The sequence below is a fragment of the Tympanuchus pallidicinctus genome, unplaced genomic scaffold (assembly GCF_026119805.1).
Source record: "Tympanuchus pallidicinctus isolate F22 unplaced genomic scaffold, pur_lepc_1.0 scaffold2, whole genome shotgun sequence".
In the NCBI taxonomy this organism is placed as follows: Eukaryota; Metazoa; Chordata; class Aves; order Galliformes; family Phasianidae; genus Tympanuchus; species Tympanuchus pallidicinctus.
The window spans coordinates 36,448,461-36,465,615 of NW_026294721.1; the positions used below are offsets into that span (position 1 = coordinate 36,448,461).

The 17,155-nt window shown below is 35.9% G+C and overlaps 1 protein-coding gene across 11 annotated transcripts in view; it reads left to right on the forward strand.

Moving 5' to 3' along the window:
* The window catches only part of BLTP1 (bridge-like lipid transfer protein family member 1), a 109,798-nt gene that overhangs the window by 70,326 nt on the left and 22,317 nt on the right, over positions 1–17,155 (forward strand). For 9 of the 11 annotated variants that reach the window (XM_052681555.1, XM_052681556.1, XM_052681562.1 and 6 more), the window contains 15 exons: positions 1,999–2,205; positions 2,335–2,573; positions 3,147–3,391; positions 4,062–4,167; positions 6,979–7,076; positions 7,364–7,549; positions 8,010–8,178; positions 8,732–8,943; positions 10,925–11,123; positions 11,687–11,746; positions 12,712–12,938; positions 13,457–13,657; positions 13,859–13,989; positions 15,162–15,285; positions 16,281–16,390. In XM_052681555.1, coding sequence (XP_052537515.1) covers positions 1,999–2,205; positions 2,335–2,573; positions 3,147–3,391; positions 4,062–4,167; positions 6,979–7,076; positions 7,364–7,549; positions 8,010–8,178; positions 8,732–8,943; positions 10,925–11,123; positions 11,687–11,746; positions 12,712–12,938; positions 13,457–13,657; positions 13,859–13,989; positions 15,162–15,285; positions 16,281–16,390 — 2,514 coding nt within the window. The remainder of the gene's footprint in view (positions 1–1,998; positions 2,206–2,334; positions 2,574–3,146; positions 3,392–4,061; positions 4,168–6,978; positions 7,077–7,363; positions 7,550–8,009; positions 8,179–8,731; positions 8,944–10,924; positions 11,124–11,686; positions 11,747–12,711; positions 12,939–13,456; positions 13,658–13,858; positions 13,990–15,161; positions 15,286–16,280; positions 16,391–17,155) is intronic. The other 2 variants (XM_052681564.1, XM_052681566.1) reach the window with 1 other exon arrangement.

Consider the following 17,155-nt stretch of genomic DNA (forward strand, 5'->3'; position numbering starts at 1 on the left):
GAATTGGCATTAGAAGACAGAGTTGCTTCTGAATGAGTTACATCGATGTAACTTAAGTGTTAATTATTTTGACAGTTCTCAAGCAGTCCTGTTATAGATGCATGCTTGCACACTGTGAAACTGCAGACAAACAGTGTGCAGTGATTATTCAGAATAAGTGTATAGGTACCCAGTTGTTCTGACTTCTACTTTCATGGAAGTCATGGAAGTAGACTTTCTGTAGACCAGACAAATGACAGTGAAATTCATTAGTTACATAAAATATGCAAATATATAAGCAGAGATGCACTGTTAATCTTGTTCGGTACTTGGGAGGTCCACACTGAGAATATTATTTCCAATCTAATTCTTCCATGAAAGCTGTATATGTGCATTTATTTTTTTTTAAATTAAGGAATTGCTTTAAGTTGTATGAATTAGTGTGTGCTCAGATTTGGTTATAAACTCTTAACAGACTTCAACTCCAACTGAATTTGCTTTAAAAGCACGTCTGGATTAAGATTATGTTATGTCTATATGGTACACACCAGGAAGAGATCTTACAACTTCCCTTGAGTGTTATTCTTGTCCATCAAGCCCCGACTCCCTGAACAGTCAATATAGTAGTATTTTGCATTATTGAAGGAAGAAAAATATCTTTTTGATTGGCCTCGTAGTAGATCAGTCAGAGAGCTTAGCTGGTGGAGCTGAGCGGAAAACATGGACACATCAACAGAGAAATAATCACAGAATCATAGAATGGCTTAGGTTGGAAGGGATGTTAAAGATCATCTAGTTCTGTTCTCCGTGCCACGTGGAGTCAAATCTGCCCTTTTCTTATGTAGTATGTGTTTGTATAAATGCTTTCTTCATGAAAATACTTGCAAATAGAGATTTGTTTCCTTCTTCATACTGAGCTTCCACTCAAAAATTTTAATCTGTAACTGCTTTAGGTCTCTTGTAGCCCTTGTATGAGTGTGAAAATCTGAAACTGTTTCTGGAATCCACTGTAGATAGGCCTGTGATTGTGCAGTAGTGCTGCAGACTTGTTTGTTATAAGCAGAGGGATGATGGTGTTTTGTTTCTACACCTGAAGATGTTTTAGGCCAACCATTGTTTAACGTAATGTGTTAGAGCCTCACAGAATAAGCGAATAAGAATACTTAGGGAGTAATAGTTTTTGCACGTTTTAGTTGATGAACTGAATATTCCAAACTATTTGTCTTTCACTCTGAGGCTGTAACACTCTTTGCTGGCTACATAATAAATTCTCCCTGGGTAACCCACCAGTAATTAACCTGAAATTAGAAACATAAATGTGTTACCCCTTGCATCCTTTTTAACAGGAACTTAGTGAATTCTGATATGCCAAAATTTCATTCTGCAATCTACAACTGTCATCTTTGTGCATTTCTATTTTTATCTTATATAACCATTGTGAATGATATCCTTATCAAATTAATATTAAATTCATATAAAAATATTTTTTGCCTCATACTAGTGCAAATTACCAAGTCTAATAAACGTCAGTATTAATTGATTAACCAATTTATCACTTTCTGTGTATTCAGTGCTTAGCAAGTATTCCTTCCATGGACCTTTTTGGATGCTGAAATCAGATTTCACTAAGTCATCTTATGAAAAGGATGATTCAAGTATATTCCTGAGAAGGAATTGAAATGGAAGGCTCTTGTTTATGTGCGTGAAAATTTGTCTCTGGATGTGCAGCCTGGTGTGTGTAAATTCAAATGATCTTAGATTATGCCAGAATAACAGTGTAACAGGTATCGGTATTTTTGCAATGCATGCCTTGTGGGTTTCTTAAATATTAGCATAGTTGTCTGTGGCATGTAGTGCATCTGTGTGTGTAAATGAACAAAACATTCATGTGTATGTAGTTTATAAACAAAGACTTATCTGAATACTAGGAAATTAAGCTAATCCTTAAAACCCGTTTTAACATAAAGCTTTAATTATTTTGAAAGATTTGCAAATAATTCCTATTTCACTTTCTATTAGAACTGTAGTGAAATGCAGTATTGCCAAATCCCAAGCCTTGTATAGTGCCCAGAGAGGGCTGAAAACAAACAATGCTGCTGTGGTCAAAGTTGGAGCCATCAGCATAAACATTCCACAGCACCCTGCCACGCTTCACAGCATGATGGTGCGCAGTTCTCACCAGCTCTCGAAGCAGATTTCAGATCTCATCAGGCAGCCATCAACGGCGTAAGTGTTTGTGTGGCACATCAGCATGCCACTGACTGAATGCCATCCATTTATGGCATGGTGCCACTTTAAGTATATGAGAGTGCATTGTATTAGAATGGTCTTTTCTTATCTTCGTTGTGTATATAGCTCTCAGCCCACAAAAGAAGATGTTGCGACTCCTTTGCCCTCTGAAAAGACTCCAACAAGTATTAATCAAACACCTGTTGAAACAAATGAATTTCCACAGCTGCCAGAAGGCTTAGAAAAGAAGCCTATAGTTCTTAAATTCAGTGCCATGATAGATGGTATAGCTATTGGAGCAGCACTCTTGCCCTCTCTGAAGGCGGAATATAAGATGGGAAGAATGCGGAGTCATGGGATGACAGGTAAGAATTCTCTGAAACTTTAAACTTTATGGCTTTTAGTTTGGTCTTGTCAGAAAAAAACAAGAGGACTGGATATTTCTCTCAGTCACCATGAGAGGTTCGACTGTTGCTCTTGGCTTTTTTTTTTTTAATCTGAATTTCAATCAGATAGGGCCATAAAGAGTATTTATGCTTTTATTACATTATTGCCAAACGCAGAATACAAAAACAGACTGAGAAATATATACATTGATAGGTACAGCTTTCTCTCACTATTAAATCAGTTTATACTTGATTAACTGAATTTTGATTGCCCAGGCTACTCAGGAATACTCTTATAAGACCTCAGTGCTGGTGAGCTAGTTTGAGCTAGTTTGACCCTCTGCTTCATCAACTAATAAAGTTGTCTTTGTTTTCTTTAAGAATTAAGATAATTCAAATTCATGTGGGTGGATATATATAGCTCTATAGACATACGCCTTTCAATAACATTTTAAGATTTTTTTTTTTAATTCTAAAAGTGTTCTTAAACTTAAGCATAAATACGGGTGGTTTTTTTTCCAGCTGATATTTTTCCCCATTTTCCTTTAACAGGTGCCCAGACAAGATTTAATTTCGAGCTTCCAAGTCATAGACTGCGCTTCACTTCAAAAGTCTCTGCCACTGATATGTCAACCATTCCTCCTTCTGCAAGTCTCAACCTTCCTCCTGTCACTATGTCAGGCAAATATATCATGGAAGAACACGATACCTACTCAGACCAAATATGGAGCATAGATGAACTGCCTGCTAAACAAGGCTATTATTTACAAGGGAACTACTTACGTTGTGTGGCTGAAGTAGGTGCTGAAAACAAGAGACATCTTTGATAACTGTTCTTTTGTATTTCTGTTTGTGCATCTTCATCTTAGCTTAATTATCTGCTTTCTGCAGAACTCTCAAGTTCACAAGTTGTTCCAAATGTAACATCTGTAATTGCATGAAATAGAAACTGAACGTTCTCAGTGTTTGGTTTGATGAGCAGCCAACTATGTTTGAAAAATCTTGAATATGTTATTTTGTGTAAACAAATAAGGAAGATGTACATAAACTTCCCTTTTGTTTTTCTTTTTTGGAATGAATATTTCTAATCAGTCAAGTTAAGTAAAAGCATATCATGCTGATTATTCAGGAGTCATTTAAAACTGACAGCTTATGCTTCTGTATCAGATAATTGCCAGACATTTTGCAAAAATGTGTATTTTTTTAAAAATTTAAAAATACGTATTTGAATGATAAGGTGGCTGCATAGGTGTAAGGAGCAGCTAAATGCAACTTCAGCAAATCATTTAGAGTTTTGTGTGTCACAAGTTCTATTTGCATACCCGTTTCCACACAGTTGGTTTTTTTATGTCAAGAATGATTGGTCTTGAAAATATATATGTGTAAGAGTTAAAAATATATTGTTTTAAAAACATAGCTATGACAGCTGTTCTAAAGTTGTGCTTTTTTTTTTTTTTATTCCCGTAGGTTGGCTCCTTTGAACATAATCTCACAACTGATCTCTTGAATCATTTAGTGTTTGTACAAAAAGTGTTCATGAAGGAAGTAAATGAAGTCATACAGAAAGTTTCAGGTAAGGAAAAGCACTTAAAATGAACTTTTATTAAACTTTGTTTGATGGCAACATTATGTAGTTCTCTGAATTTAATTCAAACACCGTATTTTGTGCCTAACACTGCATGGAAGGAAGCAACAGAGTTTGAGTTTGAGGTAAGAACAGAGACTCTGGAAAATCTTGCAGCTGTTCCAGAGAATGTTTTAGAGGGAAACATGATCATTTTGACATGTTAATCCAAAGCTGCAAAATATTGGTATTGTCCCATTTCAGTGTGCAAGGGAAATATCTGTGTTTATCTGTTTAGGAATAATCAGAGTTACAAAGCATTTATTTTCTAACAAACTAATGGACAAAAGGTTTTTTTAGTTATAGGTGAATCAGAATTTGCACATCATTTAATAATAGGTCCAATCACTTCCAGCTCTTCCTGTTAGAGACTTCATTTTCTCAGTCTGAAAGAGAATCAGAACTCTTTACTGATACAGGACTACTCTGGAAGTATAAAGTATGGACTGGAAATTTTGTTTTACAAATTAGTTGTCTTTTGGTAGCTTAAAAAAATACACAGTACTTACTGTGGGTATTATACAGTAAAGGAGGAGGTGAATAGAAGAGCAAAGAAGTAAACTGAAAAAATGTTTTCGTGTTCTTTAGGTCAAAAGAAGAATTGGTAGATGGGACAAACGATATTAAAAAAGAAAAGCAATAACTAATATAAGCAATAACTAATATGTAAAATATAGAGACTGTTTATTAATAAATAATAAAAATAAATAAGCGAAATAACCGTGAGAAATAAAGGAAATACAATTTTTATTAGTTAAGGTTTTAAAGGCAGAAGGATGTAGGAGAAAGAAATGTTACTGCTTAACAAACATGAATACATACTCAAGTGGGTGGAATTTCAAGTAGTTGGATTTTTAATATGTTTCTGGTTATCTGAAAAGGCTATTACAGAAATAAAGTGACTGCATAGTGGAAAAATTCATTAGTAATTGGAAACACTGGAAAACTAAATTAGCAAGTGGTGTATAAGTGAAAGGAGTGTTTGTGTGTGTTCATACATTCAAAGACACACGTAAATACACATAGTACAGCTCTGCAGGTCCAGATACACTTCAAAGATGCAATGAAGGAAACTGAACATATCTGAATTGCTGAATGGGAGGAAGAAATATGTTTTATACCACCTTATGTTTGTTCGAGGCAAAATACATCAACATTGTGTAGTAAGAGAACACTTGGGGAAAGAATGAAACTTTAACAGCTATCATTATTCTTTTTTTTTTTTTTTTTTTGAAAGAGCATTAAGCAGCAAAATAGGAAAGGTATATCATATACACTGTATCTTTTACAGCATTTCACAGTTTCATATATACAGCCTCTTCTCTGTTTTTATGTGAGAGATTTATTACCACTTGCTGCTTCTTTGATTTTTAAGACCATAAATTTGGGAGTAGTAGCCTGCTGTTCTTTTGGATGTGACTGCTGCCTTCTGTACTGTGCTAATTCAGCAGGAGTGTGGTCAGGGCACGAGCAATCCAGACCTGGGGCCTGGGTGCTGAATGTGAAGCAGTGGGGAAAAAAAACCAGCTTTGTCCTTTGGGCTTATAACGAAGTAATTTACATGGCTTGAGCTTCCCAATTAGCCTAGTAGACTGAAGTGGATTCCCTAAATATGATTTCTGTTCCGCTGAAATGCCAATAGCTAGTTTTTACACAAGAATAAACAATGTAAGGTGGAGTTTCACAGATCACAATCTAATTAATGAACAGAGCACTGTAAAAACAGTTTTTAATATCTATATGGATAACATATGGAATATGTGGAATATATGGAAAAATAGTAACTCCTCTTGCTTCTCAGAGCCCTCAGGTTCCTATTGTAGCTTTGCGTGACCATAGTTAAGAATATTTAAGGGTGGTTAAAAAAGCAGAATTGTAGAATGGTTTGGTTTTGAAGGGACCTTTATGTTCATCTAGTTCCACCACCCTGCTATAGGCAGGGACATCTCCTTCTAGACCAGGTTGCTCAAAGCCCATTCAGCATGGCCACGAATGCTTCCAGGGAGGAGGCATTCACAGCCTCACTACAGAGAGGAAAGACACTCAGATAAATATTGGGTGATAAAAGCTTACTGTATATAACATTAAAAAAATCCATGATTTAACTACCAGCTCTTACCACCAAATAACTAATTAGAAGAGTTGGCATTTTTCAAGAGAATTAATGGCCTTAGCCTTTCCCAGTAACAACTTGTTCCTATAGACTAGGATGGAATGCAGATAAGATCTCAAGGGGTAGCTAAGACAGGATTGCTGCTTGAACTTAGGGATGTATAACTTGGCATGAAATGTGCCAGGATGAGGAATTAATTGCTAAATTAAATTGCCAGAGAATACCTTCTTCTCCATTATTGAAAGATATTGATATGATTTCAGTGCCTCTTTCCATGCATGGTATTTGGTTGGCATTTACTTTGTACTATCAAGTAATAAGAAAATATGTATTTTTTTCCTGCACTAATATATTTTGAAAATGAGGTTTTCAAGTTGCCTAGCAGGCTTCGAGTCCTCCTGCAGAAAGTCTGATGAGGGAGGATCATATCTCTTTGTCTCCATTTCTAGTAGGGAAGGACTAGCTATATTTAACAAGCTGAACCCCTGTACTTGTGTATGTCATGTCTTCAACCTATATCTGTTTTTATAAAACTTTAGCAAATTACTGATAGAAATGAGGGTTAATTCGATGTCACTTTCTTAAAACCTATTTGTTTTACAATGTTTTCTGTTAAAAATCTGAATGTGTATATTTATTGTGTATAGGAGGTGAGCAGCCAATACCTCTTTGGAATGAACATGATGGCACAAGTGATGGAGAAAAACCAAAAATTCTTCTATACTCATTGAGCCTACAGTTTAAGGTAACCTTATAATGATAATGGCTCTAGATGCTGTTAGTGGTGGAATAGTTTGGTTTATACCTGAAAGCTAACTGAATCAAGAATACTCTGCATGAAGAATCTTGAATTTGCTTCCAGTAATCTTATAGTTTATTGAGGTTTCACTGTGAAAAATCATTATGCCTTTTTTTTTTTTTCTTCTTTTTTTAGATGCAAGGTGAAAAAGATTTTTTGTTTTATTCCCCCCACTTCCCTTACTGCCTTGGAGCCACGCTTTAATTTCCTTCTTTATTTTCCTTATTTATTAGGGAATTCAAGTGACGGCTACAACACCCTCGATGCGAGCTGTAAGATTTGAAACTGGATTGATAGAACTTGAACTCTCAAACAGACTTCAAACCAAAGCAATGCCTGGAAGTAGCAGCTACCTCAAACTGTTTGGGAAATGCCAGGTGGATTTAAATCTGGCACTAGGACAGATTGTTAAACATCAGGTTGGTGTTCATCATCTATCCATATGCTGTTGAGAGTAGAGCATGATTTAGAAATGCAGAACTGAGGCAACTGATGGCTTCGTTTTCTTTCTTTGTTGTGATAAAACGATGGAGTAGGTATCACCTGGAATAACTAATTCTATGGTACAGAAATATTTTTTGTTGCCTAGAAACAAATACAAGTTTTAGAATCTAGACATGGTATCAAAATAGATAATCTGAATAGTTATTTTATTTAACAGTAAACTTATTTTACAATAAATAAGAAAAATAACACTGTGATTAGAAACTAACAGGAGGAAATTGATTATCCTCAAAGAAGATTTGGATCAAAGAAGAAAAGGGGGAAGGAGAGATCTTTACTTCATGTTGTAATTCTATATTTTGTCAAATAGACTAACTTATTTCTCCTCCTCCCTGCTATGAACTTCTCCTGCTCTCTGTTTCTGAACATTCTAAGGTTTATGAAGAAGCTGGCTCAGACTTTCATCAGGTTGCCTATTTTAAGACAAGAATTGGATTAAGAAATGCTCTCCGAGAAGAAATCAGTGGCTCATCGGATAGAGAAGCTGTACTTATTACTTTGAACAGACCAATTGTTTTTGCTCAGCCTGTGGCCTTTGATAGAGGTATGGAAGAGACAATTGCTGCAAAATTTCTTTTCATAGAGAACTAGCTATTTCTTACTTTCAGTGGTGTTTTTTTTTCACAAACAGGCTTGCATATTCAAGATTCAGTTTATTTCATGCCAAACAAAAATGTTTAATGAAATATCCTAGCTATTTATAGGAGATCTGCTGCTTGCAAATAGATTAAAAAGTCCTCATGTCAAAAATTTGATTTAGTGAGATGATTAGTTCTCAGGTAGTTTTGGAGGAATATGCTTTTGAAGCTGAGAAGCTGAGAATAGCATTGTTTTCTATATTTTAGTGCAGTAACCAGCTTTGCTGGTCTTGTTCTTTGCACCATGAACCTCTTAAGTACATCCTGAGTATGTATATGTGTGTATGTGCACTCATGCCCATTGCTAAGCGTTCACAGCATAAACATAATGGAGAAACAGTACAAGTAGAAAAAAAAAAAAAACAAAAAACAGATGTGCTTTTTTTTCTTTTTCTTTTTCTTTTTTTTTTTTTTTTGTATGAGTTCATTTCAACCAAGCATTCTGGTTTCTTCCTAAAGCTGTGCTATTTTGGCTGAATTACAAGGCTGCATATGACAACTGGAATGAGCAGAGAATGGCTTTGCATAAAGATATTCATATGGCCACAAAAGAAGTAGTGGACATGCTGCCTGGAATCCAGCAAACCTCTGCACAGGCTTTTGGGACTCTATTTCTTCAGCTGACTGTAAATGACTTAGGAATTTGCCTACCCATCACAAACACACCTCAGGTAAGCAAAGTATCTGAAGCAGCGTGGCTGTATAGTCTGTTGAAATACCCATTTTTATGTGGTATATGGCTTTTATGTACGTAAATGTAATTTTTTGTTACACCGACGAAAAAGTTGTAGCATGTTGATAATTGCAGTAGTGATGGCGTTCATGATGGAAATGACGTTCTTACTTTTGGCAAGACAAAGTTAGGCATGCTTCAGCTGGTCCCTCTGCTTTGGGGAAATGTACTGGATTCTCATTTATGCCATATGCCTTTTAAAAGTCCCTGGAAATGTTCACGTGACTCGTATTTCCTTGAAAACTTGCATCAGAAATTTCAATTAATCTTTTCTTTTTCATATGATTAAAAATAGAAAGCCTTTTTAAAATACGCAAACGAACTATTGTTTAATCACAACGAGGAATGACAGTATGAATTACTACTTGATTTGTGTTTTTCAAGCAGTTACTTTCATTTAAGAATTCAGATTAGGTTATAGAAAGAGATGTAACTATAGTAACTATAGTTGCTGGCATGAAGTATATCGTAGGGCAGGGAGATTCTAATATGATGTACATGACAATGTATTTTTTCATGCGCTGTTACCTCGTTCTGTAAGAGAATGTACGTTGCATTATGCTTCTGGTATCCCTTCCTGTCTTTAAGTTTAATGAGAAACGGCTCAGTGGAGCATCCGAAGGGTCATGCTTTGTGGCCCCACAGCAATCCTTTCACAGGTTGTGCGGGTTTCTGAGTTTCTGGGCAACCAGTAGAGCATGTTGCAGGACATTTCCTCAGTTCTGAACGCAAATCTGCTTCCTGATTCTTTCTTCAGATAAATAGGAAGGCAGCTAAATCAGTGGTCCTCACTTTCTTGGAAGTATGAAGCTTTAGTCTCGGTTACAGAGCAATTCTTTGTAATCTGTATTCCTTTTGTTCATCCTGCCTTAGAAATAACTGCAGTTGTGTCTGTCTCTTCATATGTAAAAGTATGATCAGCACCTCTTAATTACAAAATAGAAAACACTACATTGCCTGTTGACAGCAGTTTAAAAAATAAAATACACATAACAGTGGAGCATTGTAAGGATAAATAGTGCAATATAGCTTCAAGAGAAAACCCTGAATTCAGAGACTGTTCCAATGTTGAATAAAGAATATTCTTACAGGGAAATAATTCCAGAACAGAAACGACTCATTTTAATGATGTAGAAAGGGATAGTCATAATACATTGAAATATAAAGGAGTAATGAGGCAATAACCAAGAACTCATAATGACATAATATTCTGATACTTAATCTTGTATCTGGCAGCTGCAGACAAAGCAGATGGTATTTTATGCTTTTATGCTATTAAAAAAAAAGAGTAAATTCTTTAAAAAAAAAAATCTGGTTAATAAAGCTGTATATAAAACAGTATGCTTGCAATAAATATGTTGTATGAAAAGAAGTATAGCTTTAGAAGAGGGAGTATGTGGGCTTTTGAGAGACTAACATATACAGAGAGCTGGAAATTAATCAGACAATTTGTGTATTCAATGCTCTGCACCATTGTAGATAACAAAATAAACACCAAAGAATCTTGCAAGTCTAGAAGCTGCTTTTCATCATCATTTGATCAACCTAAGCCTTTTTTGTTTTTTTTTGTTTTTTTTTTACAGACTAAAGCGTTCAAATTTTGTTCTGTGCTTAGGAGGTAACAAAATGGTTCACAGTACTTGAGTATCTAGTCCATGATGGAATGTGGATTTTCTTTCCCTTTCCAGATGAGGTCAACTTCCATTGCCCTAATGTGATTGCAGAGTTTGCTAGAAAACAGCAATTCAAGACGTTATATGAACAGACTTGATACTTTTGAAACTTTGTACAGGGAAAGGAAAATACAAAAAGATAGGAGAAAGGGATCAGTTTTCTGATAGGCAAAGATAAACATTAAGTGTGTAGTCAGTATTCAACTTGGCAATTTTGAGTGAATTCTCTCTGATATTATTTTCCAGTCTAACCATACAGCTGATCTTGACACTGGCTCTGCTTTAGTCCTGACCATTGAGAGCACATTAATCACCGCCTGCTCCTCAGAATCTTTAGTTAGCAAAGGTCACTTTAAAAACTTCTGTATCCGCTTTGCTGATGGCTTTGAGACAAGTTGGGATGACTGGAAACCAGAAATAAGAGGAGATCTAGTCATGAATGCATGTAAGTAAGATTTCATACTGCACAATAGAATTGCAGATATAAATCTCCATTTACTCTTTGTTGCTCCTTTTTAAACTACTGAGCTTTCCCCACAAAGAAAAACCTTTGGCTTTTTGAAAGCAAAATAATGTGAATCTGAACGGTCATATTACTGTTAGAACACGTTGCTTTCCCTTATTAAGGGACACTGTCTTACTGTAAGAATTAATTTGAAGTTTTGTCTGATAAATGTTGAAAGAATTAGATATATTGCTTTTCTATGATGTCATAAGGTCCCAGAAAATTTTCAGTGTTTTAATACCGATGATTTTCATTTATATCAGACTGAAGGTTCTAGAATTCATGTGAAATTTCAGGTTGATATGAACTTGGATGTTACCTTGTAAATTCAACCTTAACAAATATGAACGAAGGAATTCAATGGGAATTAAAACTAAAAATCCAGTCCACTATGCTTAAGCCTTGATTATGGAGCACAAGAGACTTGAGGGGGAATTTGGAAAGGCTGGTCTAAAGCAACTTCCAAACTGTGTGCGTAACCTGCTCATGTGCTTTATGTGCAGGTGTTGTGCCAGATGGTACATATGAAGTATGTTCTAGGACAACAGGACAAGCTGCAGCAGGTAATATACTTTTTAATAATTACATTCAGATATAAATAAAGAATTCATAAAACAGGAAAATTAAATGCTTTGATAACTGTGTTGTAATTTAATTGGTGTGGGTTTTTCTGTGTGTATCAGTTTGTTCCTTGATTGGAGAATAGTTCATTGTATCAGCTGTGTTCTCTTGGTGCTTCCTGAGACAGTTCCTGTTGTTCCCATGCTTTCTCCTCCCAGCCACACCTGCTGAGTTCTGATATGCTTCAAAACTAAGTGACACTGTTTATCGTAGTCATTATACCTGCAGATTGGTGGTTCTCATCTATCTCCCCAAACGTTGCATCTGCAGTGTCTCTTATACCGATAGTTTTGCTCACAATGGTCCCTCATTTGTTTTTCTGTGTTGAGGAGACTTAGGAATAAAATACATGCTGCAGTTAATAAAAATGTATCTTGGGTGGAATTCTCAATGGAGAGAAACAGGCTGAATTCATTTAGAAGGAAAAAAAATACATTCTGTAGTTCTGCTTTTCAGAAGTACTGGATTTTGGTGATACAAAGTGTGGCACTCATTAGAAAAGTCCTGGGAGGACACGGTATTCAGATGACACGCTATACCTATATCATCTTCCGGCCTCACTGTTCAAGGACTTGACACTTTTAAAAAGAAAAAAAAAAGGGGGGGTGGTATTAAAAAAGTCAGCATTCTTTTCATGCAGACGAACATCCTTTAGACTTCCTGCTATTAGAAATCCTTCCTTCTCTGTTATCTTTGCTGAAGAGTATTTATTTTCATTAGATTTGTCTGCATACATAATTTTTTGAAGAGATAATAACTTAGTAGCTGCAAAGTTGTAGCAACAAGCTGCCGGGTAGATTTTCCTCAAAGTTCTTCCCAAGTGGGCAGTGAAGACATTTCTTCATAACTGATAAATGCTGTCTAATCTAACTGGGCAAACATTCTTTTTTTCTTTTAATAAATTCAGAAAGTAGTAGTGCTGGAACCTGGACACTCAATGTGTTATGGAAGATGTGTGGTATCGATGTTCATATGGATCCAAACATTGGGAAAAGACTGAATGCTTTAGGCAACACCCTCACAACGCTGACAGGAGAAGAAGATATTGATGATATTGCTGACCTCAACTCTGTAAACATAGCTGACTTGTCAGATGAGGATGAAGTTGACACTATGTCTCCGACTATACATGCAGTAAGTTAATCAACCAAAATAAGTACTGTTGATTGCAATGAGCTTGACAAAGTTTTCAGTCAAAAGGAAAGGTCTTAGTCTTGAGTTTTTTGAGTTCAACTTGCTAGTCTCATAGCTTGTAAGATTCATGTTTCAAACAAGCAAACAAAAATCTGTTAGTTTTCTAATGCCATATTAAAAACACAAGACACAAGAAGTCACAGATCATATTTCCACTGGTGTTATCTAGAATTTGAATTTGGAAACATGGAGATACGATAACTAACTTCAGGTGCCTGAACTGGAAAAGCTGTAGCTATATGTATGTTTTCTTACATTTTCTTATAAGTGTATAGAGAGTATTACTAACATAAACAAATGAAAGAAACTTTCTCTGATACATCTACCTAATAATCTGTTAATCTTATTTTTCAATTTCACATAGAGGTATTTTAATAGGTATTCTATTGTAAATGTCTCTTGCCTGCCACCGGTGAAGATTTCATCTCAGAACACTAATGTTCCTGTTTGTTGTTTAGAAATCAGGTGGAGGTTCATTTTGTGGAGATGCACGCAAGCTAACATTTGGGCAGCGGATTGTAAATCACCTGCTGGGTTTGAGTCCCACAAACCAACGATACTCTGTTCCTGTAGAATTTCTGTTGGGGTCAGCGAGCTGTGATTCTCTTCAGTCTAGCAGATCACATATGAAAGCAGGCAGATCCTGCTCATGGGGACATGTATGTAGTAGCTAAATTGTGTCTAACTGAATGATGGGCTTTGGATCACTGGAAGAATTCCAATCGGCTGCCTTTTGAGTTGAAAGTGATTCTTTTGCATGCTCTAGTCCAAATTTTAAGGTGTAAAATTCACTTTTTTTGTTAAATCGTATTCATGTAAAGTTTCTGACGAGGGCGTTGATACGTCTTTATTTTAAATAGGAAATTGTTGATCACCGGCGGCAGGGAGCTTCTAGCATTCAAACTGGAGAACAGCGAGGAAGAAAATTTGTGAAACGTTTAGTTGATATCAGAGAACTCAATGAGCAAGCTAAAGTTATTGATGACTTAAAGTAAGTTGGATTTTGCTTTAACTCGCACAATGTTTGGGGATAACTGACTGCAGCTGACTTCTTTCTTTCCCTTCCTTATCATATACCTTGCAGCATTGTGATGGTCAAAAGGGAATTGCTGGGTTGTTTTTTGTTTTTTGTTTTTTGTTTTTTAATAATAAAAGAGGGAGAAAAAAAAAGACTTTTCTGATTCTCCGTGAAAAAACAAAAAGCAAATATCAGTTTTCTCACATTCTTTCCCAAGCATCAAATTAATCTCTCCATTACAATGGCAATCATTATCAATTTCTTGCTGATTCAAAATTTTAATTCCCACTTGACTTATTATGGTGACTACTTTAATGAAGTAGTAAACTTAGTCTTGTTCACTGGAAGAATAAATTGACTCTTTTTGCATCTTGTACATGGTATTTTAAAATAAATCTCACATGATGAACTTCACAGAACATTGAAAGAATTGTTTAAAATTTCATAAATTTCATCTTTGAACTTTACTATTTTTCACAAATATAGTTTGTTGGACTTTTGGTTTTGCTTTTTTTTTTCCTCACCTACAATAGATTAAGAGTTACTTATGCATCAGTCATGGAGAGGAATATAGAGGTTGGTAATTAGGTGTTAAATAACAGAGTGGAGACACTTGTATTGGAATAAAATTACTGACAGTGTTAACAAGCCAATTGTATCTGAACTATGGATTTTAGGCTAAATGTTCTTTAATGTGGGTTCCACAATCAAAATATGCTTTGGGTCTGTTCTCACTGTACAAGAAGTAGAGTGCACTGTGATTCTTTCAAAATAGTAGGTACTTTAAGGAGTTGTTTAAGTTATTTAGTGATGTGTATTCTCCACATGAGTTAACCCTGTGTTAATACTGTTGTTTGGTGTCTTGCATACTAGTTTGTTCTGCGTTCTCTATCTGCTTTGCTAATTGATTTGGACACTAAAGCCTTAAAATCAAAGAGTCCTCTTTAAGGAAAAAACACCCACCTAGAAGTTGCAATATGAAACAAGGATAAATCTTCTGAAGCTATATTTGGCGCTCATAAAACTCCTGGGGAATATCCCATTTTTTTTTCAGTAAAAGCGGAACATCAGTGCAACACTGCTTTTGAGATAGTGGAAATAGTACTATCTCTTTCTAAGATAACTCCACTGTAATTTATCTCCAGAAAATTAGGTGCGAGTGAAGGAACTATAAATCAAGAAATTCAGCGCTATCAGCAACTGGAGTCGGTGGCTGTGAATGATATCCGCCGAGATGTTCGAAAGAAGCTACGTCGATCCAGTATGAGGGTGAGCAGTATCAAGTTACTTTTAAACATGGTTGCACTTGCATGGTGTATTTCTTTTCTGGTTGTTAGTTAAAACAGTGAAAATGCTTTATTTTTTTTTTAAAGAAAAGGAAGAATAAGAAAGACTAAGAATATCAAGTGGTTTAGGTAACCCCTTAGTTATAATAACAGTGATAGAAAAACTGAAATTTCATAGATGCTATAATGTAGATGTATTTATTTTCACATTCACAAGATCAGAAATACATGTCAGAAAATGTGTGTATGAGGATGTAGTTCACTCTTTGTGGAGGATTTTAAAATGATTCTTAACTGGACTGAAGAATGCCAGATGCCAGCATGTTAACTGCCTGGGCGAACAATAGATACCCACTGTATTTCTTTACATTTGTCATATGTATTCTCTATAATTTTGTTCTCTGTATACATAAACTGCGTGCTTCCAAAAGTAACTGAAGTAATAATAAAAACAAGCTACTAAAGAGAGAGCAGAAGAAACTGGACACACACGCGCGCGCACACACACACACACACACACACACACACACAAAGTCTTGCAGCTAATTCATAAGCATATGGCTGTTATCCCAGAATCTGATAATAAAACTGACAAAATGTTATTTTCAGTGTGCACTAGTGCATGAGCTTCAAGTACAATGCTTCATTCATGAGGAAGTAAAATATTACTATTGTGTGCAGCTCTGTCTTCTAGCTCATTTTCCTCTGTTGTAATAGCGAAATGTAGGAAGGGTATGTTTCAGAGTGTTTGGATTATTAGCTTTTAGCAACAGGACACTACAAATTCCAGCAAGTGTGAATGTTTATCCAGAGGTAAAGATGAAGGTGCTGGCAAATGCTGATAAAGAGATGCATTTTCATTCCTGTAGTACATAAGTATCATTTTTTACTGGCTTATCTGAAGCAAGACTTCAGCTTTCCTAAGTTTCTTTCTCTCTATAGCCTCAGTGTTGTATTTAAATATTCTTTTTGGTTTAGGCTGCTTCCTTGAAAGACAAATGGGGTCTCAGCTACAAACCTAGCTACAGCCGATCAAAGAGTATTTCAGCATCAGGAAGACCACCTCTGAAGAGAATGGACAGAACAAGGTAAATGGTGATGGTAACAACAGCATATGTAAAGAAGAAACACTGGACTTGAGCTGTTACGCTTTTCTTAGACATCTAAGTAATGCCCACTATTTATTTACCAGCTACAAAAAGCACAGTAACACTATTTGATAGAGCAAATTCTCAGCTCCAAAGCACTACTTTTCAACACAGTCACTATCATTAATTATGCATTAGAGCCTGCATACTGCACTCATTAAAGAAGAAAGAAAAAAAAGTGCACCAGTGGAGGTGACCGCACTGTTCAACAGTTGCTATGATGGCATCAGATTTTGCCCATGCAGTCCATCTTTCATTGGCCCAAACAGATGGAAGTCAGAAGGTGCAACTGCAGGCAGTAGGGTGCATGTGCTAGGACAGTCCAGCCAAGACTGACAATGTGCTCTATGATCTTCAAACTTGTATGGAGCCTGGCATTCATGTGTTTCAAGAGAAAGGTTGTCTTCTTCTCTGGCCTGACTCTGGAAGTTTGAGACTTAAGTTTAGTCAGTGTTGCGATGTAGCAGTCAGTGTTGATGGTTTGTCTGGATTCTGGGAAATCTGGAAGGATCACCTCTTTCCTATCCCAAAAGTCAGTGTACATTGCTTTACCTGCTGAGGGATGCATCAAAACTTTTTCTTCAGTTAGGAAATCACGTTGCCACTCCATGGACTGTTGTTTTGACTCTGACTCATAGTGCTGACACCATGTCCTGTCATCTGTAATGATGTGATCAAGGAAACTGTCACATTCAGTCTTGTATT